This window comes from Delphinapterus leucas, chromosome 19 (assembly GCF_059928025.1).
Source record: "Delphinapterus leucas isolate spDelLeu-1000000601 "Yukka" chromosome 19, BTC_Dleu_Yukka2, whole genome shotgun sequence".
Taxonomy (NCBI): domain Eukaryota; kingdom Metazoa; phylum Chordata; class Mammalia; order Artiodactyla; family Monodontidae; genus Delphinapterus; species Delphinapterus leucas.
Window position 1 is genome coordinate 14,775,142 of NC_143147.1, and position 22,369 is coordinate 14,797,510.

General features: G+C 52.6%; 1 protein-coding gene across 1 annotated transcript; it reads left to right on the forward strand.

Moving 5' to 3' along the window:
• The first annotated feature begins 1,014 nt into the window (after positions 1–1,014).
• ALOXE3 (arachidonate epidermal lipoxygenase 3) lies at positions 1,015–20,577 on the forward strand. Its single transcript, XM_022595712.3, is given in 17 exon segments — positions 1,015–1,244; positions 1,851–2,063; positions 3,131–3,208; positions 3,751–3,763; positions 3,765–3,874; positions 4,176–4,301; positions 6,884–6,987; positions 7,526–7,698; positions 8,423–8,566; positions 8,694–8,897; positions 8,991–9,077; positions 9,525–9,694; positions 10,250–10,371; positions 14,967–15,067; positions 15,626–15,796; positions 20,300–20,404; positions 20,406–20,577. Coding segments are annotated over 17 exon segments (2,133 nt in total). The 5' UTR covers positions 1,015–1,104; the 3' UTR covers positions 20,478–20,577.
• Positions 20,578–22,369: the final 1,792 nt, after the last annotated feature.

Genomic DNA, 22,369 nt, shown 5'->3' on the forward strand with positions numbered 1-22,369 from the left:
CCTATGCACGCGCGCAGGAGACTACAGAACGCACCTCGAGGAAGCCGGTGAAGCTAATGGCGGATGATTGCGCTTTATCGGACCCCCTCCGTACAGCGGCCGCACCTGTTAGGACGCTGGGGGCTGGAGCGCCGCGGAGGCTAGGTGGGTGCGGTGTCGGTATCGGCAGCACGGGGGCGCTGCCGGCCGCGGGCTTCCCTCGAGGAGAGGTTTCCTCCCAATCCGGATGACCGAGACCCCAGGCACCCCACGCACCTGGGCTCTCCTGCCTACCGCCCCAAGGCCAAGGGCGGCCCGGAGCGGAAAGAAGGCCACATGGGGTCTTCAGATGCTGTGCGCCCGGAGACCACTTCGGTCCCCAGACCGGCCCTATTCCAAGCGAGAGACTGAGATCGGGAGTGCCAAGGACCGGGGACACAAGAGGCCCGGGCTTGGGGGTGGTGGTGCCGAGTTTAGGAGGTGACAGGAGGGCTGTTTCTGACCCCTATGCAGTGTGCAGAGATGCGTGTCCGATTCGCATGTGGCTGTAGTCACGTGTGATTTACGGCTCACTTGTGTATAGTGATTCACATGGATGATTCACAAGTAGGAATGCGGGTGCCCTGTGGCCAGTTCTGGCTGAGAGAGGATGAAAGAGTCTTGGGGGAAGTTGGGGAGTGGGCGGACAAGGGCCCCAGGGCATCAGTCGGCCCCTGACCAGGAGCAGATCAGTGTCCCAGTCATACAGGCGTCACCTAATCCCTGTCTCCCTCTCGGCATCTGGTCCCTCCCTTCCCAGTGGGACCCGGGCTCCTGACAATCATCTGGGTGAACCCGGTCCTGCCAGTCAGAGGGACCGGCTGTGCCAGATGCAAACAAACAACTATTAGCGCGAAAGGCTGTGGGCGGGAAGAGGGAGCCCTCAGCTAGCAACAACAGAGAGCTTCTGGAGCCAGCGAGCCAGCGAGTGAGCCCTAGAGCATCCCAGAGACAGCTGGACTTTTCCTCAAAGGCCTATCCTGACCCCCAGGCTCTGACCCAGCAGCTCAGCAGCCCAGCCCTGCCTGGCCTGTGGCTCACCTCCTCCAGGCCGGCTGCCGGGGACATCCTTCCTTCCCTCCCATCATGGCCGTGTACCGCGTGTGTGTGGGCACTGCTCCCTACCTGATGGCCGGCACACTGGACATTTTTGTCACACTGGTGGGCACATGTGGTGAGAGCCCCAAGCGGCGGCTGGATCGCGTGGGCAGGGGCTTCGCCCCTGGAGAGAGGGAGGAGCCACCCCGAGGGGCAGAGCGGACAGGGGACCCTGAAGGAGGAGAGGGTCTTTCCTCCAGAGCTCATCAAATCCTGCAGAACTCAGGATGCCGGTCCTGACCTCGTCACTACCCCTATTCTGGTCCTGTCTTTTCTGGGGATGATAAACCCTATCCAGGCAGGGCTGTGGAGAAGGAGCCCTGGGCAGGGGCTCCGGAGAATTCCACTGGCTTCCTAGCTCCTCCTCCAGTAACTGAAGGTGGGCTTTGGGGAAGGCGCTTGCCCTCTTTGAGCCTGGGTTTCCTCTTCTCTGGAAGGGGTCCACCTGCCTCTGCCAGGCCCCAGGATTGTTTGCTGCTGGCCTACATAAGGTGAGGGCTCCAGGGAGGCTAGGGAGATCCAGAATCCACTCTGCTCACACAGGACTCCTGCAGCGCCGTGGCTGCTACTGCCTGGATGAAGGATGCCTTTTTCTAATTCATGCAAAGGCTCCACATGGGTTACGGTCAGCTCGGGTTTATATGTCAGACTAGGTGTCGGTGTAGTCGCACTTTTCAAGGTGCAAGGATGACGTTGGCAGTTCCTTGCCTCTCAACTGCTTGCTCTCTTGCCCCCCAGGTGCAGAAGTACAAGGTACGCTGCTCAGAGGAGCTGGGTGAGCTCTTGCTGCTGCGGCTCCACAAGGAGCGCTACGCTTTCTTCCCCAAGGACTCCTGGTACTGCAGCCGTATCTGCATCACTACCCCTGGTGGTACTCTTTGCCACTTTCCCTGCTATCAGTGGATTGAGGGCTACTGCACCATAGAGCTTCGACAAGGAACAGGTGGGCCAGAGGCAGGGGCTGGCCTAGGCTGCAGAAGACATCTGCTGGGATCAGGGGGAGCTCTCACAAGAGCCCAGGGTGTAGGGAATAGGGCTGGATTTAGGGTAACTGGAACTCAGGGCTCCCAAGTAGGTGCTTTCTGAAAATATAAGCCTCTAACGCCCTGAAATGCAGGGGCTTTCTGGGCAGTATTTACTCACCCCCCCAGACACACAGAGACTAGGCACACACACACTTACATACACTCACACCACTCAGAAACACACACACAAACACATAGATATGTGTGCTCACCACTGACACCCTCTGCCCTTCCCCAGAGCCAATTCCTCTGAGAGGAATTAACCTGCAAGCTGAGTTACTGAATTTCAACAGGGGGAGAAGCCCTGAATGTTTAGAGAATTTAGCTGGAGAGGCCCTGGCCACTACCACTGGCTTTTCTGGTATGGATGAAGTCCCTGTGAGGGGCTGTTCAGATTCTTTCTTGAATTTGGGGGACGTTTCAAGGTTGCTGGGCTGAAGGTCCTTCAGCCCCTGGACCCCCATATCTCCTGAGCAGCTCTCTCATCTGCAGAGGCAAGACTAAGGCGAGTCCGAGCATGGAGATGAGTCTTAGGCATGAGAGATGATGTTCTAGGTCAAGGTGAAGCAAGTGAACGTCACCCTTGCTAGTACTGTGAGTTACTCATAGACTTCACTCTGAACCCCCATCTGTCATCACAGCACATCCACCCATCACTTCACAAAATATACTCGTTCACCAGTCCTTTGTCAAGTGCATATTATATGCACGGTGCAAGGCACCATGCTGGATGCTGGGAATACACGAAATGAATACGACGTGCCTTCTGCCCCCAAGGAGCCAAACATGCAAACAACTAGGAAGATTGTTCTAATCTGGGGGTGAGGTTGTCCTGAATCCCTTCTACTGACGAATGCACAAAGAATGTGGGACATCCGTGTCACTGAGGGATTGGGTTCAAGGGTTGGGGGGTTCAGGACAGGCATGCTGGAGGAGGTGTCATTTGACAAGAGACTTACCAATGAGTAACTTTCATTCCTCACGGCAAGAACTATTTGTCAGGACTCCCTTCCCCTCCTTCTGGATCACAGGAAATGGGAACTCCAGGCCTGACAGGAATGCTACCGGTGAGGGTGGCCTAATTTGACTTCTTTGCTATCTTAATCTGACCTCATCCTTAATCAGACTGGTACTAACTCTAAACTCAATTCCAACTTTGGGGGCCCAGCTCTGATCACGACCCTCATTTAAACCTAACCTTAATCTAATATTGACCCTGAGCCCAGACCCAAAATGCCAGTACCGACAATTGTCCCAACAACATCAATGAACCCACACTCAACCCCAGCTGTCCTGATGTGACCCAGATACCAGACATGACCCTAGGATTGACCAACTTCAGCCCATCCTCAGCCTCACCCCCAAACCAGCCATGATCTTGATCTCAACACAAACCCAACTCTAAACCAGTGTGGACATTCATGTCATCCTCAAATGCTATCCTGATCTGAAGCTTAGTGCCTTCAGGAAAAAAAAAAAAACTTTAATTCTTTGTCATCTACCCAGAAAATGGGTGGTTTCTGGGAGTTTTAAAGTCATGTCTTTGAAAGCTAAGGTTCCTGTTTACCCTAAGCTTCACTTGCCACCTCTGACCTCTTTCCTCTGGAAGCTGGCAAGTCTACGCCCGCCCCTGGCTTCCCCGGCATTGTAGGCGTCAGCAGCTTTGAGGAGGTGGAGTCAGATAAGAAATTTGCTTTGATCAAGAGGGTGCCTTGTGCAGACCAGGGCGACAGGTGAGGGTGAACTGAGATTTGGGGAAGAAGCTGGAGGGGCGTGAAGGGTCTGTTGTGAGGACTGGGTGGGCGGCCTGGAAAGCAGGATCGGTGACAAACGCAGTTTAATTCAAGTGTCTGGAGAAGAATGGGTAGGGATGGCCCCTGGGGTCTGGCAGAGAGGAGGGGAGAGGGCAGGGGAGGAGCCTGGAGTGAGGGGAGGCCTGGGGATTCTGGGGTAGGAGAGAGGAGAGGAATTAAGGGGAGTGGGCTGCAGGTCCCTCTGACTGGTTTCTGTCCTTCTGCTCCCTCCACTCCCCAGCAATGAGAATAGGTACCGGCCTGGCTTTCCCATGAAAACTGACATCCCGTCCTTGCTGTCCATGGAACCCAATATTTGCTACTCGGCCACCAAGACAACCTCGCTGCTCTTCAACGCCATCCCTGCGTGAGGCCACTGCTCTCTCCGCACTCCTGCTCACTCTTCCTTCAGCCTCTGTCCCTTTGATGCACATCCATGTCTCTGCCCCCAGTCTCCCCTCTCCCCGTCTCCAGTCTCCCCTCTCCTTGTCCCCAGTCTCCCCTCTCCCTGTCCCACCACCCCGTCTCCGCTCTCTCTTTAAGCAACTCCATTCTCTAGCTCCCCATCACCACCTCTTTGCTCTTAATTATCCCTTCTCTTTCCATTCCTCAAATCAATAGAATTAATTGAGCACCTACTCAGAGCACAGCATGGTCCCAGGCACTGTTGGTGGGACCATGTTGAGTAGGACCAGAAAGGCCCAGCCCTTAAGATTTAAGGAGGTGGTCAGGCCACCTCAGGTTCAATTTCCAGACCAAAACTTTCTAGCTTTATGACCTTGATTTTCACTTAGCCTCTAAACTGTTTTCTCATTTTTAAAATGAAAACAATATTCATATCTACCTCATAGGTGTGGGGGAGACTTTAATGAGCTAACATCCAGCACAAAATAATCTCTCAATAGAGGTTACTGAGTAGTATTAGGATAGAGTTTTGGCCAGGAGGAACTCACAGTCTCCCTCGGGAGACGTGCAGCACAGTTAATCAGCAATCGGAGGGGTCACAAGCAGCTCAAGTCTGAGGTTGTGAGTGTGATGTGGCTGGAGGGGGTACAGCTGACATCTAGTGCATAGAGGAGGCGGGTCAGCGGGGCTCAGGAGGTGGTTTTTGGGGAGACACGTGGGGATTGAAGCTTTGGGTGGGGGGGGCGGGGCGGGGGGAGGATCAGTGAGGGGAGAGTGGGTGGGTTCTGGGCAGACCCAGGTCAGTATGGCAGGAGGAGTGCAGGGCTCGGCCATCTGCGTAGGGGCTGCATTAGGAGGCCCAGAGGAGGCCAGGGCAAGGAGCCGGATCCTCGTGTTCTGGGCTTTGGTGCCAGAACGGTTCTTCTGGAGAAGCACTAGTGGGAGGGGATGCAGAGGTGAGGCGGAGTATGGAGCTTGAGTGTGTCCACAGTGGATTGGGGTGCACAGGCAGACACAGGGGGCTCAGGCTTCAGGACAAGGACCCGCTGAGAGGCCCTGGCAGGGCTAAGGGACCAGGGGAGCATCCCGGAAGGTAGAGTCACCTGAGTTGGTCCCCCGATGGATATGCGGGTCTAGGCAAGGGAGGGCCCAGGAGACCACGTGGACAGCCTGTGTGAGGCTCAGAGAAGGGCCAATGGGAAGAGGAGCTGGAATTTGGCAGCCATGTGGTCATTTACAGAGGGGTGGGAGTCACTGGGCTTTAGTGTGAGGTGACTGCAGGGTGTCCTGAAGGACATGTGTGGCAGGCCTTGCAAAAGGAAGGCCTGTTCTTTCTTCTCTCTTGTGTCCTCAGCCTCTGTTTTAATGACCAAGCTCCCATCCAGTTTTTCCCATCCCCAGGTCCTGAGTGGGCAGGCGCTCAGCAAAGACCCATGGAAGGAGGAGTGAGCGGCTTAGTGAGCACGTAGGAAGCTGCCCCTGGGCTTGTCAGGTTACTGAGGCCCCTGCGCCCTCTCCAGGTGCCCACACTCTTCATGGCACATCAGCATCCTTCCACAGCCTACCTTACTGACCAACTGCCATAACCCTCCTATCCTATGTTCCATTCCCTTCCATTTGACTTGGCCTAGCTAGTGAGCAATTATTACGAACTGGGTATGTCAGGCATACACAGCCCAGTCCTGGCCCTAAGGAGCCCACAGTATACTAGGAGCTGATTTGAGTACACTGTAGGATAATAAAGGGAGTGATGTACTTAAGGGTTTACGATGGAACGAAGGAAGTCATGGGTACTTTGTGAAAGATACACACAAGGCGTGTGTTTGGGGGGCCATCAGGCCATGCTTCATGAAGGACTTTGCATCTAAGATGCACACAGAAGAACAGATAGGTTTGATACTAGGTGGAGATGTAGCAGAAGGTTTTCTAGAAGAGGCACAGCTTGAACAAAGCCCTGGACAGGGGAGAAAGCTGATTTCATTTCAAGCATTTTTTTCTGATTATAAAATAGTACATGCTCATTGTAAAATAATTAAAACAGTACCGACATCCACAAAGTGAAAAGTGCCGGCCCGCAGGTTGGCAAGCCCACTTTTACCGGTTCAGTGTACAAAGTACATCTCTGGCTATGTTTAGCAAGAAGGCTGTAACTGGATTGGTTAGTGCAAAGGGTGGGAGAAAAAGCTAGAAAGGTTGTAGAAATCAGCTGGTGGGGAGCTTCCTAGGCAGCCTGAGCAGTTGGGGCTTTGTCATGTGGGCGGAGGGGGACCAGGGAAGGTCTGTGACAAGCTCAGAGCTTGGAGAAAGCAGGACGAAACACCAACGAGGAGACCTGTCTGCACCCTGCACGCCACCTTTGCACACACATGTGGAGTCACCCCTACAAAGCCTCAAGGAGCCTCTAGACTTTTCTCCCATGTGGACTGTTAGGTACCTCTTCTCTGGGCGCTGACCTCGTCAGATCCCTCCAGGCCTCTAGGCTGGGGGCACAGTGCAGTTGGCAGCCCCTAGCCCCCCTGCCCACCCCCACTGCCCCTCCCACAGGTCCCTGGGCATGAAGCTTCTGGGTCTGCTGGACCGCAAAGGCTCCTGGAAGAAGCTGGATGACATCCGGAATATCATGTGTTGCCACAAGACCTTCACCTCAGGTGTGCAGAGCCAGGCAGAGATGTCCATCCTCCACCCTACCCCATACTCAGACCCCTCCGCCCCATCCTGGGAAAGGGCCTTCTTCTGGCCCTCTCAGGGGGACTGCTGGATCCCAAAGGGAGGGGCTCCTGGCTTCACTGGTGGCAATCTCCCAGATTCCCCTCAGGAACCAATCTCTCCTCCCTCTGGGAGGGGACAAGAATAAGTGAGTGGGGACAGAGAGAGGGTCACGGGTCACTTAAGGAGTCCTGATCCTGATCAGATGCACTTGCCTCTCTTCCCCTACCCCTGCCACCAAGAGTTCTGGGCTTTGGGGCCAGACTTTGGTTCAAATCCCTGCTCTGCCACCCAACTGAGCAAGTCACTCTACCTCTTGGAATTTCGGTGTCCAGTGTTAAACTGAAGATATAATTATACCTACTCTCATAGGATTGTTGTAAGGAAAGGCTAAACCACGGTGATGAGCAAAGGGCTGGGTTGAGCATGATCTAGTGAAGCAGTTTCCAGCTCAACTGGCCCCCCTCTGTTGTCCCCTAGAGTACGTCACTGAGCACTGATGTGAAGACCACTTCTTCGGATACCAGTACCTGAACGGTGTCAATCCTGTCATGCTCCACTGCCTCTCCAGCTTGCCCAGCAAGCTGCCTGTCACCAATGACATAGTGGCCCCCTCGCTGGGACCAGGCACCTGCCCGCAGACAGAGCTAGAGGTGAATGAGTTGTCAGTAGGGAGAAGGGATGGGTATGGAGGGTAAGGGTGGGATGGCTGCATCCAGCCTGCAGGCCTCATCCCCCAGCCCTGCGCCTTTAAGTAGAGCAGATATGGATGAGAGCCAGATGGGGCTCAGGCTTGAGGCATGAGATGGGGCCTGCTGAAGTGGTATGAATGAGCATGACAGCCTGGAGGAGGAGGCCCTGTCCCTGTTCTGGGGCCTCCAAGATCCCAGGTGCTGAGGCCTGAAGAAGGCTGTTTTAGGACAGGCCAAAGGCAGCACCACTAGAGGAGCAAGAATGATCCTTGAGAACTAGAAACTCCGAGGGTGTGGGAGGAGATGACAGCCCAGTCAAGCCCTCAGGCATCCTCCAGGAGGCTGGAGATGGGGTTGGTGGATTCCCCTCGTGTGTTGATTTTGCTGATACTGGATACAATGAAGTCATCTGACTTGAGAGAATAGGAAGGACCAGGTATGGGGAAAGGGGGAGAGGATGCCGGCTTGTCCAAGCTGCTGGGAAGCCAGGTGAGAGGCTGCACAACGAAGGACTCAGCTGGACCTCATTCCGGACATTTGGGGAAGGGTGGGGTACCCAACACTGGCCTTTAGTGCAGGCACCAATAATTACTGAGACCCAGGCTGGAGTGGGAGCGGCCAGAGAACGGAGGGAAGCAGAGCGCGGGTGGGGAGAGCACTCTAAGGCTCCGTGCAACTTCCCCAGAGGGGGCACATCTTCCTAGCGGACTACTGGATCCCGGCAGAGGTCCCCATCCATTGCATAAACGGCCGCCCGCAGTACGCAGCCTCCCCACTCTGCCGGTTGTGGCTCAACCCCCAGGGGGCGCTGGTGCCCTTGGCCATCCAGGTGAGCCTGGGGTCGGGCTCTGGGGGGTTGCGGGGGGGGGGCGGCGCGGGGCGAGGCTGCGGGGGCGGGGCCTCAAGGGTCACACTAGTAGTCTAGAGCCTCAGCCCCTTATTATTCCTGGACGCAGCTCAGCCAGACCTCCGGGCCAGACAGCCCCATTTTTCTGCCCACTGACTCCGACTGGGACTGGCTGCTGGCCAAGACGTGGGTGCGCAACTCGGAGTTCCTGGTGCACGAGAACAACACGCACTTTTTGTGCACGCATTTGCTGTGCGAGGCCTTCGCCGTGGCCATGCTGCGTCAGCTGCCGCGCTGCCACCCCATCTACAAGGTCTGGGTGACCCCCGGGCGGGGCCAGAGGGAGCGGGGCCGGGGCGGCCTTCTCCCCTGACCTTCGGCTCCTGTGATCTCAACCCGCTCGCAGCTCCTGCTTCCGCACACTCGCTACACGCTGCAGGTGAACACCGTCGCACGCGCCACGCTGCTCAAACCAGAGGGCCTTGTGGACAAGGTGCGGCCTCCCGGCTCCCCGCCCGCCCCTTCCAAGGGGCTCCTTCCCGAGGGCACCTTGCCCTGCCCACAAACCCTGTCTCCCTCCCTTCGATCCCACCCACCGGCCCCACCTCCTCGGGCTCGGGGTTCCAAAGGCTCCTAGAGTTGGACGAGGCACCCCGGCCTGAGCACAGCCGCCCGCTGACCCTGCGTCGGCGCTCCCCTCCCGGGCCCGGCCTTCAGTTATTCTTCTAGTTCCCACGTACCTAAGGATTACCGCCTACGCACGTAGTAAGGCCGCAACCTGCGCAGCCCATGTCGTGCTCTCATGGGTGTTTGATCCTTGGTCTTGGACTGCTCGATTAACTAAAAAATGCCCTCTGCTGAGTCACTAGACCAATTTCATCCCCAGGCACTGGGGTGGGGGATGGGCCGGTCCGGGAGCCCAGCTGTGTTCTGTCCTCAGGTCACGTCCATCGGGAGGAAAGTCCTCCTCTACCTCATGAGCACCGATCTGGCCCACTTGACCTACACCAATTTCTGCCTTCCAGACAGCCTGCGGGCCCGCGGCATCCTGGATACCCCCAACTACCATTACCGAGACAACGGCCTGAAGGTCTGGGTGGCCATTGAGAGGTGTGGGCCTGGGACCTGCAGCCAATCTGGCCCAGAGGCAGGGTGGACCCGTGTGCTCATGCAGGCTGGGGTGCTTGATGCTGGGGGTTTCAGGTGTCCTCAGGCCCAGCGTGGGGCACCTCAAGGGTGAGAGTTGCGGTTGGGGTTCCTTATGAAATGACAGGTAGCCATGGGCTGAGGAGGGGCTGGGCTGTGTGTGAATGAGCAGAGGACCGGAAGGACGAGCCGTCCAGAGGAGTCAGGGCAGCAGCGACAGCTAGGTGTGGGCTGGGGCCTTTAGGTGGGCAGGTCTTCCCTTCTCCTGGGTGCTGAGTGGCGAGGGGACACAGCATGTCAGGCTCTCCTCGGTGGCCTCTCTGGAGTGGGGGTGAGACTTGAGGCAAGCCTGGGCACTGGGGTTCCAACTGAATCTGGGGGTCCCCACTGAACCCCCATGGACTCTCAGTGGACTCTGGGCAGCTGGCTCTCCCTGGCCTGAGCAGCACTGGGCCTTGGTTTTCGGGTGAGGCCTGAGCCCAAGGTCACTGCCGTAGCAGGGACATCTCTTTCCTACAGTTTTGTCTCAGAAATCGTGGCCTACTATTACCCCAGTGATGCATCTGTGCAGCAAGATTCGGAGCTGCAGGCCTGGGTTGGAGAGATCTTTGCTCAGGAGTTCCTGGGCCAGGAAAGCTCAGGTATCCCCTCCCCATCCTCCAAACCCACTGTCCCCCTTGGCCCTACCATGACCCAGTTCTTATTCATTGGCAAGCCTTGGAAGTACATGCTGTTGTTAGCCCCACCAAACAGATAAGGAACAGGCACAGAAGGCTGCACAGGTAGTTAAGTGGCAGAGGCAGGATCCAGAGCCAGCGCCCAACATCTCCAAAGCCCTTGCTTTCAGCCACTACATGGTGCCTGTCTGGTCCCTGCTCGACCTTTACCACCCATTCACCTCTGCTTGCTGAGGTCTGTGGATGAGTCACATCATGTGGTAGAAGCCATCTCCAGCTGCAAGTACTAAGGACTCTGGAATCCTCTTTCATACCCTCTTATGCCCGTCCTGCTGGGTGGCCCCTCCAGCCACCAACCTCTCTCACTTTTGGCTTCATGGAGTAGCTTGGTACTGCTGTTGCCTGATTCCTCCTTATTTACACCTGTCACTGGCCCCTAACTCTCCCCTCTCTTCTGACACTGCCAGAGTGGCCTCTGAGACCCACCAACACCAGTGGCCCCCTCTCAGGCCTCCTTTGCTTAGTCCTCCCTTCCTTAAAGTCTTCCCTTTGCTCCACGGAGGACGTGTCCTTCAGAACCTCCCACTTCTTTCAGGCCTTCTGCCGCCTCCCCATCCCAGCCCTGGCCGGAGGGTGGAAGACTGTCACTGCCTGGGATGTCTTCTCTTGGCAGGGATGTGACTTTTAGCTGACTTAGCACTTTTGATGGCCACCCAGAGGAATTCCCATCGGGGGAGACCCAGGAAGGAGGCGTGGTCTCAGGTCACCAGGAAATAGAATGAACAGCTGGTGTAGCCCTACCTGTAATGGGCTCCAAAGGTTTTTTTTTGGCCACTCTGTGCAGCCTGTGGGGATCTCAGCTCCCCGACCAGGGATCAAACCTGCACTCCCTGCATTGGAAGAACGGAGTCTTAACCACTGGACCATCAGGGAAGTCCTGGCTGTTTTTTTTTTTTTAAACAAAATTTTGAACATACAGAAAAGTATAGGATATGATGTAATGAACACCCATTTACCCACCACCTAGACACAGTTCTTAACATCTTGCCATATTTGATTAAGCTGTTGCTTTTGCTTATTGCTGAAGTCTTTTAAGGTAAATTACACACATTTCATATTTTACCCCTAATTGCTATGCATCTCAAAAAAAAACCCAAACAAAGCCACGATGCCGCTTTTCTACACAACCGCAATGCTGCCATCATATTTAACAAAATTGACAATAATCTCCAACATCACCCTCTTACCAGTCCATATTCAAATTTCCCCACTTGTCCCATTCTCCCTCAGCTGATCCTGTTGATTCTGGAGCCAGTCAAGGACCACATGACACCTTTGTTTGTTTTGACTCTAAAGCCTCTCTCACTTTAGCACAGGCCCCTCCACCCTTTTTGAAATCACATGACATCTCACAAGGGCTACTGAAAAGCTAGGACTAGTTGTTCTGAAGAATGTCTCACCTTCCAAATTTATCTAATTGCTTCCTCATGATGTCATTCCTCTACCCCCTGTGTTTTTTGTCAACCGGAAGCAATACCTAAAGGTTAAATGTTTTGGGCAAGAGTATTCCTCCAGTGATGCTGTGTTCTCTGCATTGCATCATATTGGGAGGCATGTGACGTCAGGCTGTCTCACTATGAGTGATGCCAAGTGTGACTTCTGGGTTAAGGTGGTGACAGCCAGGTCTCTTTTGGATCTTTTAAAGGGCAGCCCCTCCCTGTGCTTTGCACCCCTACTATTAATCAGGGGCGTCCTGATCCTGACTGCTTCTCCTCCAGGGACAGCTATTTTTCTCTTTGGGGTTATCTGTTTCCTATTCAAGACCCAGAGCGGGATCAACTCTCTGATCTTTCTTTATTCAACTTGTCTCTGATTTAATACATCAGGACATCCTTCAGATAGACAAACATCTCTTCCAAACAGCCCAAAGTAATTCTAGACTCATGTTTTAAGGTAAAACACATTCATTCATTAACCTCAGTCAGCATGCCTCTTGCTTCCATATTTCAAAGGGAAAAAACAAACAATATGCACTACAGAAAAATTCCCGTAGACGGTCTATCTTTGCTTTTTTATTCTATCCACCACGAACAGAACATTCAGAAAATTCCCACACACTCCCAGGCAGACAGACACCTGGTCCTTCCTCCAAGCCTCTCTGTCTGCTCTGTTGCATCAGCCTCTTTCTTGTCATCCTGACTCCAAACCCTGGAGCCATCTTGACTCATGTTCCCCGATGTCTTCCTCTCTCCCTACATCCAGTAGGGTGGCTAATCCTATTGTCCCCATCATTTTCTACTGTCACCGTCCGAGTCCCAGTCCTCTCACTACTCGTGCGTTGTGGCAGCCGCCTCTCAACCCGTCCCACCCCTCCCAGCCTCTCGCTGCTCGCCTGCCAATTCAATTACTGGGGCCACTGCCCCAGTAATCCTCTGAAACAGTGCCCAGAAACTACCCTGCCTGGCACACTGCTGCAGCCTCACCTCCAATTAAGTCTCCTCCTTTTCCCTCACGTTGTTTATGCCTCCGTGCCTTCCCACTCTGGCTTCCTACCCTCTCACGCTTTCACTTCATTCAACCAGTAAAATTTATTAAGTACTGTTAATATTTATTAAGTATTGTTCGAGGTGCTGGGGTTCAGCAGTGAACATGACAGACAAAAATCCTGGCCTTCATGAAGCTTAACATTCTTGTGGGGAGATACAGATAATAAACTAGCAAATATGTCAGGTGGTTATGAATACTAAGGAGAACAAAAGAGCATCAGGGGATATAGTGGGTCGAGGTAGGGGGGATTATTTCAGGTAGGTGGTCAGGGAAGGCCTCTCTGAGGAAGTGATTTTTAAAAAAAATAAATTTATATATTTATTTATTTTGGGCTGTGTTGGTTCTTTGTTGCTGCTCACAGGCTTTCTCTAGTTGCAGAGAGCACGGGGCTCTAGGTGTGTGGGCTTCAGTAGTTGTGGCACGTGGGCTCAGTAGTTGTGGCTCGCAGGCTGTAGAGCACAGGCTCAGTAGTTGTGGCGTATGGGCTTACTTGCTCTGCAGCATGTGGGATCTTCCCCAACCAGGGCTCGAACCCATGTTCCCTGCACTGGCAGGCGGATTCTTACCCACTGTGCCACCAGGGAAGTCTCTGAGGAGGTGATGTTTGACAGAGATGTGAAGGAAGGGAGAGAGCTAGTTCTGTGGATAACCGGGGCAAGAGTGTACAGGCAGAGATGGAGTCAGTGCAAAGGCCCTGAGGTGGGAGTGTGCTGGTGGGTTTGAGGAATCAGAAGACCCATGTGGCTGAGTAGAGTCAGAGGGAGAAAAGTAGGGAAGGAAATTAAGTTGGAGAAGGAATGAGAGCCAGATCAAGTAGGGCCATGGCGAGGCAAGTGAGGTGGGAAGCCCTTAGTGGGTTTTAGCTAGGGGTGACATAATTGGATTTATGATTCTAAAGGATCACTCACTCCAGCTGTCACGTGAAGAACAGGCTGTCAGGGGCAAAGGCAGAAGCAGTCAGATTCATCCAGGAGCGAGATGCTGGAGACAGGGTGGTATGGTGATGGGACGAGATTGGTTTCTGCAAGAATTTGTTGACTTGTGCGGTATGAGATAAAGAGAGGAGCCAGCGCACGGATTTTGGCGGGAGCAACTGGACAGAGAGCACCGAAGTGGGACCACTGGTGGGGGAGGGGGAGATGGGTTTGGGGAGCGTGCGGAGTAGGGAGTCAAGCATTAGGCTTGGCAGGTGTCAAGTCTGAGGTGCCTCATAGACACTCAGGCAGAGGTGTCAGGTAGTAGCTGACACCCACTGCTGAGTCCAGAGTTCAGGGGCCAGGAGGAGGAGAGATGTGAATTTGGGAATCCTCAGCCAGTGGGAGGTGCTTAGAGCCACAGTCTTGAATGAGACCACTAAGGTACAGAGAAAAGAGGACCAAGGGCTCAGCTTGAAAATGCCTTCCTCTGTCTTCTTTTCTCCATTCAAAGCTCACCCATTCTTCTACCCAGGGAGGCCCTTCTCTTCCTCCAGGAAAGTCACCCCTAACCACGCCAGCCCCAGTGCCGAGCCTGCCCTGCCTGCCCTCTCCTCAAAGAGCCAAGCCCTGGCCTTAAAGCCTCCCTCTGCTTCTACCACTTCAAGCTTATAAGTAGCACCCTCTCTGGCCATCTGTCTCTGCCACTAAACCCAGCAGTGGAGGATCTGCTCCTGAGTGCTCAGACAAATCTTGGTGAACTGGGGAGAATTAAGTCATTAAGTACTAATACGGGCTGCAGAAAGAAGTGCCTTGGTGTTCAGGGAGGGGCAGCTTGGCTGTCACGTTGAACCCACCGGGCTCTTCGGTTGTGAGCTCTGCCAACTGGGCATTTTCTGGTCCCGTCCCAGTACCCCCTTCAGAGACCACACCTTGGTGAAGACCATCCCTAACCTCAGCCCAACCCTAATCCTTGTCTAAAGACAGTGGTGGCCACATGTTCAGTACGCACGGCTCACTCTCTGCCTGCAGTGAACCCCAGCCCTGGGGAATCTGGTCCCCTCCATCTGCATCCTCTTCGCTTCCTCCCACACGCAGGCTTCCCATGTAGGCTGTGCACCCCGGGAGAGCTGGTGAAGCTCCTCACCGCAGTCATCTTCAACTGCTCCGCCCAGCACGCCGCCGTCAACAGCGGGCAGGTGAGGCTGCGGAGGGCGGGCCTGGGGGGCACTGGGTCACGCGACATTAGGCCCAGCAATGGACATGAGGCCAGAGTTCGGGTTGAGAGCATGGGAGGGTCGGAGCTGTGATGGGTTTATGAATAGGGCTGGGCACTGGGGCTGGATGATGACTGGAGTGGAGCTGGGTCCAAGCTTGTAATGGTGACTCGAGTTGGGTTGTGGAGGGAGTGGAACTTAGGGGCTCCTGTCTCGGATGGGTCGCGGCCAAGTGGAGTAGCAGCCTGCTCTGTGTGTGGGGCCAATGCAAGACCCGTTTCTCGGGTGACCTCCTCCCTCCTAGGTGACTCACTCCACCCAGTCCTGGAACATTGGGCGGGGAGTGACAAGGGGTGACCCAGGCTCCTGCCACCCTTCTGGAACTTTCAACCTTATACCCCTCCCTCTCTTCCCTCTCCATGACCCCCTTATTTCCCAACTGCAAAATCTGGGGTGGCATGTGCAGGAACAGGGATGTTGAGGAGGGAGAGGGTCCTCTTCCTCTGGCCAACCAACTCCACTGGGGTGGGGTCTCCACAGCATGACTTTGGGGCCTGGATGCCCAATGCCCCATAATCCATGAGGCAGCCCCCACCGCAGACCAAGGGGACTACCACCCTGAAAAGTTACCTAGACACCCTCCCGGAAGTGAACACCACCTGTAACAACATTCTCCTCTTCTGGTTGGTCAGCCAAGAGCCCAAGGATCAGGTGTGTGTGTGGGTGTCTAGGGGTGGGGGGAGTTTGCAGGGCCTGGGCAGTGGAGGTGGTGGCAGCTCTCCCAGGGAGTTTGGGAGCCGATAGCTGGCATTTATGCCCACTGCTGAGCTGCCTTGGGTTCTTCAGTTTCTTCAGGAAATGACAGTTGGTCCCCAAAGACATACACTGAAGCAAATACCAGTTTAGTGGCCGGGGCACAACTTCCATCTAATTCACCAGTTTACCAATCTATCCACCTATCCGTCCATCTGTCTATCCAACCACTTACTCGTCCGTCAACCACTCATCCATTCACCCAGATATCCAGCGCACATCTGCTGGATCCCTCCCATGTGTCAACGCAGTGCTGGGCGCCAGGCTCATAAAGCTGGGTGAGAACGTCCTGCCTTCAAGAATCCTGTGGCCAGGTTGAGGAGACACACAGGAAAATGGAAAAGCGCACCACCGTCTTGTAGGAATTATTCATGAACTCCTCCATTCAATCAGGACTTCCTGAGAACCTGCAATGTGCCAGACACTGGTGGGCAGTTATGAACCTTGATGTCATAAGCTTACAGTCTAGTGACAGAGGTGAGACTGGGGCCCCATGGAACCCGACCAAGTCTGGGTGAACCTGGGACAGCTTCTTGGAGGAAGTGAGATCTCAGATGAAACCTCTGGGACAGGGAGGGGTTTGGCAGACAAAAGAGGGGCAGGGTTAGTTTCTAGGCAGAGGGAAGGACTCTACCAAGTGAAGCCAAGTGAAGGTGAGAGTCTGTCGGTGGGTTTGCAGGAGCATAAACGGCTGAGTGTGGGTGCGGTATTTGTTCACAGGACAGAGGGGAACCATTGAAGAGTTTAAGCCTGGGGGTGACGTGGCTAAATTTGTGTTTTAGCGAGGGTGCTTCTGTGGCTGTGCGGATGGATAGGAGCGGCAATTCTGGAGGCAGGAAGGACGGCAAGGAGGCTGTGAGTTAGGCTGGGCCAGGGGAGCAGCCCTTTAATCACCAATTACTATCACCTCCATTTACACACCGCGTCACCAGTCATGTCTCTGCCCTCCAGGTCGTGTCCCCAAGCTTTCTGACATTACGTGATATCCTCATCTCTCCCGCTTGACTCCATTTGGCACAGAGGGTTTATCTCTCTAACAAGTTTTAACTTAGCATCTCATGCCCGGGAATGCAGGAACTTGTCCCTGGAGGCTGCTTCTCTCTGGTCCCACCTCCCAAGGATCTGGAGACACCCATTTCTGTCATTATAAAGGAAAAGCTCTCTCTGCTTTTTGTCTACTCACAGAACACTCTGTGGGTACTCTCGATACTCTCAACTCGATTCTTCCAGCCAGAAAATGTGTGTGAGTGGTTCCCACCACCCCAAGCAGTTCTCCGAAACCAGGTGGGTGTCCCATGACTTAACTCGGTTCTGACACTGTCCACCTGGAGATAGTGTCTCCCACAGGTCAAGGGCTCAGTCCCACAAGACTGCTCCTCCACTCCACCCGCCTCACCCCCTTCAGGTGCCAATCGCAAGTCCAGCGTGTCATCTGAGCTTCTGACCAACCAGCTATAAGAGGTTTCTATGACCCCCCTCCTCAGTTTTGATCATTTGCCAGAACAGCTCACAGAAAGAACTCAAGCCAACAGTTTACTGACTAGATGACCGGCTTATGCTAAAAGGATACAACTCAGGAACAGCCCGATGGAGGAGCTCCACAGAGCGTGGTGCTGGGGAAGGGGCGCGGAGCTCCCCTGCCCTCTCTGGGTCCCACCCTCCACGTGTGCAGCAACCTGAAAGCTCTCCAAACTTGTACGTGAGGGATTTTTATGGAGGCAGCCTTACCTAGGCATGATTGATTAAATTATTGGCCATTGGGGATTCATTCAACCTTCAGTCCCTCTCCTCTCCCCTGAGGCTGCAGGGGTGAAACAAAGTTCTCACCCTCTAATCACAAGGTTGATTCTCCCGGCAACCGGCCACCCCAGGGGCTTTCCAGAAGTCACCTCATTAACATAAGCTCCGGTGGGGTTGAAAAGGGCTTATTATGAATAACAAAAGACACCTTTAACATTCCATCACTTAATGAAATTATAAGGGTTTTAAGAGCTCCGTGCTAGGCACAGGAAGAAGACCAAACATACATTTCTTATTATAAACCACAATGTCACAGTACAGAGAGAAGAGTATACAAGACGATGAGAGTGGAGAGTTCCCTTTCTCATAAGCCAGTGGGAAGTTCAACCCAGAAAGTTCTAACAACAACAACAATAATAATAGCACCTATCACTTTCTGAGGATCTACCATGCCTCCGTCATTAAATCAGGTATCTTGTGTACACTATTTCAAAATACAAAATAAATAAGTAGCTATATTTAAAATGCTTAAGACAGTGACTGGCATATAAGCGTTCCATAAATGGCAGTTCCATTTTACAGGGGAGAAAACTGAGATTCAAAGGCACCAAGCAGGTTGTCCAAGGTCACAGCTAGTAAGTAGGCTTTGAACCCAGTCTATCATATTTCTGTGTTCTGCTTTATCAGTAGTGACACTATAGTTTTGGAAATTAGATGTCAATCTGGTAAGTAAGACATAAAGCTGATTCTTTGAAAAGACCGATAAAATAAAGAAACCAGAAACAATTCAAATCAAGAAAAAAAAACAACCCATAAATGTACAACATCAGGAATGTAAAAGGCATATAGCCACATATTCGAGAAGACTGAAAAAAATTTTTAAAAAATTAAAAAGGAGAAGAAAACACTTAGTTTTATGCAAATAAATTTGGAAACCTAAATGAAATAAGTGATTTTTTTAAGAAAACCTAAAAAACAAAAAAAAACAGAAGAGGTGAAAAACATACATAAATGAAAAAGGTTGTAAAAGATCTGATCCCTCTCCTTGTAAATGGACATTCTATTAAACCTTCAAAGAACAAATAATTCCTAAATCATTCAAACTGCTTGAAAGTGTAGAATAAAGTAGAAGCTTCCCAAATCATTTTACTGGGAACCCTGATACCAGCACCTGGCAAAGGCAGTGCTCTTGAGAAGTGAGTCTCAGGTAGAGGGTTCTAGTCCCAGATCCACATTTCCCACCTATGTGACCTTGGATATGTAATCGGGCTCTCTAAGCCTCAGTTTCTTTATCTGTAAAGTGGGAATGATAAGAGTACCTGTCTTATAGAATTGTTGTGCCGTTGTGATGGTCCATGTAAAGCCCTTGCAACATCACCTGTAATTAAGAAAATAAAATTACAAACTCATTCCACTTAGCTACAACAATCTTAAAAATATATCAGTAGTCCGTGAAGGCCAACAGTAAATAGTAAAACAATAACACATCATGATGAAATCTAGTTTAATTTAGGAATGAAAGGTTGGTTCAACCTTATGCAACCTAACAATACACTTCCTTACATCAATAAAGAAACACCATATAATCATCTCAATATATGCTGAAAAAACGTTTCATAAATGAGAACAGCCATTACTAATAAAAACTCAGTATAAGATGAAACTCCCGGGACTTCCCTGGTGGTCCAGTGGTTAGGACTTTGCCTTCCACTGCAGGGGGTGCGGGTTCGATCCCTGGTAGGGTAGCTGGGATCCCACATGCCTCGCCGCCAAAAAAAAAACCCAAAACCGTAAAGTAGAAGCAATATTGTACCAAATTCAATGGAGACTTTGAAAATGGTCCATATCCAAAAAAAAAAAAATCTTAAAAAAGATGAAACTCCCTAATGGAGTTTTGATAAAATATATTTCAGAAAACATTGTCCTCATGGTGAAACAATAGAGGTCGCTAAAGTCAGGGACAAGAAAACAAGGCTGTGATTTAACAGTGTTTTGGGAGGCTTCACTGGCGCAATAAAACAAGACAAAGAATATTTTAAACAACAGGATTGTTGGCAACAGTTGTATTGTATGAGCAGTGTGTGCTGGTTCGGAGACTGGCCCCAGGAACCGTGATGGCGAACTGGTTGTGCATTGCGGTCAAGCCCAGAGGGGCAGTTCTGCTCCGCCACAGGATGGCACTGACTGAAGTTCACTGCGCTGTTTCTTGACTGTGATTGGCTACGCTGTAAAGCACGAGTGTATGGTGATGCTGATTATGCTGGCAACTGGGAGGTGCCTCAGACCTGGTTGTCTTCAGGGGTTTACATCTGTGAAACTGTGAGGTAACAGATGTATCCTTGGGCATAATTGCTCGGGCGTGTTTACGTTTGATTTCAGGTGTGTTCTGAATGTGGTTGTATTTAGTTCATAGAGCAGTGGCCCAGGCACAGGAAGGGACCTTTTTAGGGACCCGTGGGCTGCGGGTGTCCAGGCTGCTCTGCGCAGGTCGCTGGAGTGGTGGTTTGGAGGTTTGAAGGGTTTGCGTTTACAGTAGCCGTGGCTGGGTCACGCCCCCCTTTAGAAGCCACTTTGACTGTATTTGCTGGCAAATGTGGTCCTTCATTATTCTCCATCCCGTCCTGAACATCACCCTGACCCCGCACCTGAATTTTCTCCCAGCGGCCCCTGGACACCTACCCGGACGAGCACTTCACCGAGGAAAGGCCACTCCGGAGCACCGCCATCTTCCAGAGCCGCTTGGCTCAGATCTCGCGAGACATCCGGAGCGGAGCGGGGGCCTGGAGTTGCCCTATACTACCTGGACCCTCCCCTCATCGAGAACAGCGTCTCCATTTAACCCCTTCCTCCTACCACCCGGAAAGCCCAAGCGTGAGGAGGCCCAGTTTCTCAGGGTCCTCAAGGCTCTTCCGTCTTCCCTGTTCTCGGTCAGCGTGAACTTTCTCTGCACCTTTTCCACCCACGGTGGCTCTAGCATCACATGAACTGGGCCCTGAGCTGCCAGTACAGCGGTGTCCAGGGTGAGAAACCGCTGGCTAAAGTCAAATGCACAACAGGCCCTTCAAAAGGAAGGAACCCCAAAACCCCTTGCCCTACTTTGGGCAGGCTCCTGTGAAAGCCTAGCCTACCCCCGCCTTCTGTGAAAACTCTTCCTCCTCCCATTGGGCCCAGGTTGGGACTCTGAGGGCGCCTTCCCAGTCCTCCCCATTCCAAAACTCCTTCTCCTACTTTGCCTCTTTGTTTCCACTTTCCTCCCATCCTAGGACCAACCCAATGCAACTTCCTTCTTTGGAAGAGCCTGGAAACTGGACAAGGAAGGATGTGTGCCCTGGATCTGTCATGTGGTCCACTTTGACCCCAGCATCTTTAGGGAGAGGGTTACAATTAGAGCCCAGCTTACCTGTACCTCTAGCTGTAGTTCTCAGGGCCAGGCTCCCTGGCTTGTGTATATGTGCGTGTGTGTGTGTGTGTGGAGTCTCTCCCCAGCTCTTTCCTATACCCACTATCATTCCCCACCATTTTTGTCCTTGAGCCCAGTAAATTCAATAAAAATCAATATACTTGGCTCCCATTTCATTTTTGTTTTTGTTCCTGTGTGCATGTAGGTGGGTGGGGAACCAGGGGATTAGAGAAAGAAAGAGCAGCAATGAGTCCCTGGATCACCTGCTCTGGAGACAGGAAGCCTCCCAGCTCAACCCACCACCTAGCCAGATCCTACGTTCCTTCACCTCCCAGAGTGTGTTATCCATCAGAAGGTGAAGGGATATCCAGACTCAAGGAGCCGATACAAAAAAGTGGGTATTTTGCAAAGCCTGAGAATCCAGCTTCTGGGTGTGGGAGTTGTTAGCATTGCCACTGAGATCTGGTTCCTCTTCTGGACACATGGAGGATTCAACCTCTGGCTCTCTTGTGCATGGGTGGAGTCATGGATGAGTTTTGGCCAAAAAGCTATGAGCAGAAGTGATGTGGTCATCTCCAGGCTGGAGCATTTAACTGCTGGCATGAGCTCACCAGAGTTCTCTGCTCTCTGCCTCTCTGTTCTAGAAGCATGTGATGAGATGTTGCTTCCATCAGCTTCTGTCTCTGAGGGACTAGAGCAGAGCCCTGTGATGACCTGAGCTGGGCATGGAGCTGAGTGAGAAATGAACTTTTGCTGGGTTAAGCCATTGAGATTTTGAGATTATTTGTTGTTGCAGCATAATCTAACCCACCCTGACTGAAACAGATGGTAATCTGGGGGGTCTAATGTTCTCCCTTCCAGCCCTGTAGCCCTTAAAAATTGAGATTTGTGCAGCCCTCAAGCCAGTCATCCACATCTTTCTCCACAGCCACCCAACCTTCCCATTTTCCTGCTTCCCTAGACTTCAGATCTAGCCCCCCTTACCTCTTCTGCCTCCTGAGTCAAATTTTGTACCCGACCAAACCCTGGTCACAGTGTCTTTGGGGAGTGGACGTGGGGCAGACTTTGGCTCTGCCAAAGATCGGATTTTCACTTCCTGAACATGTGATACTGGGAGAATAGGATTCCCATGGCATTGTGCATGAAGAGGCGTGTTCGGGGATGTCTCACCTGCAGATTCCAACCTAAGAATTTAGCCAAAATCACCAGTTTCTGCTCGCCTTTGAACAAAATCAAGGAATAAGACATACCCAATGGCGCCCCCTTGTGGCTATAATAACTATAGCAGAGGCTGGATGTGCCATCCCCTTAAACCTGGGCTTTGACTTAGA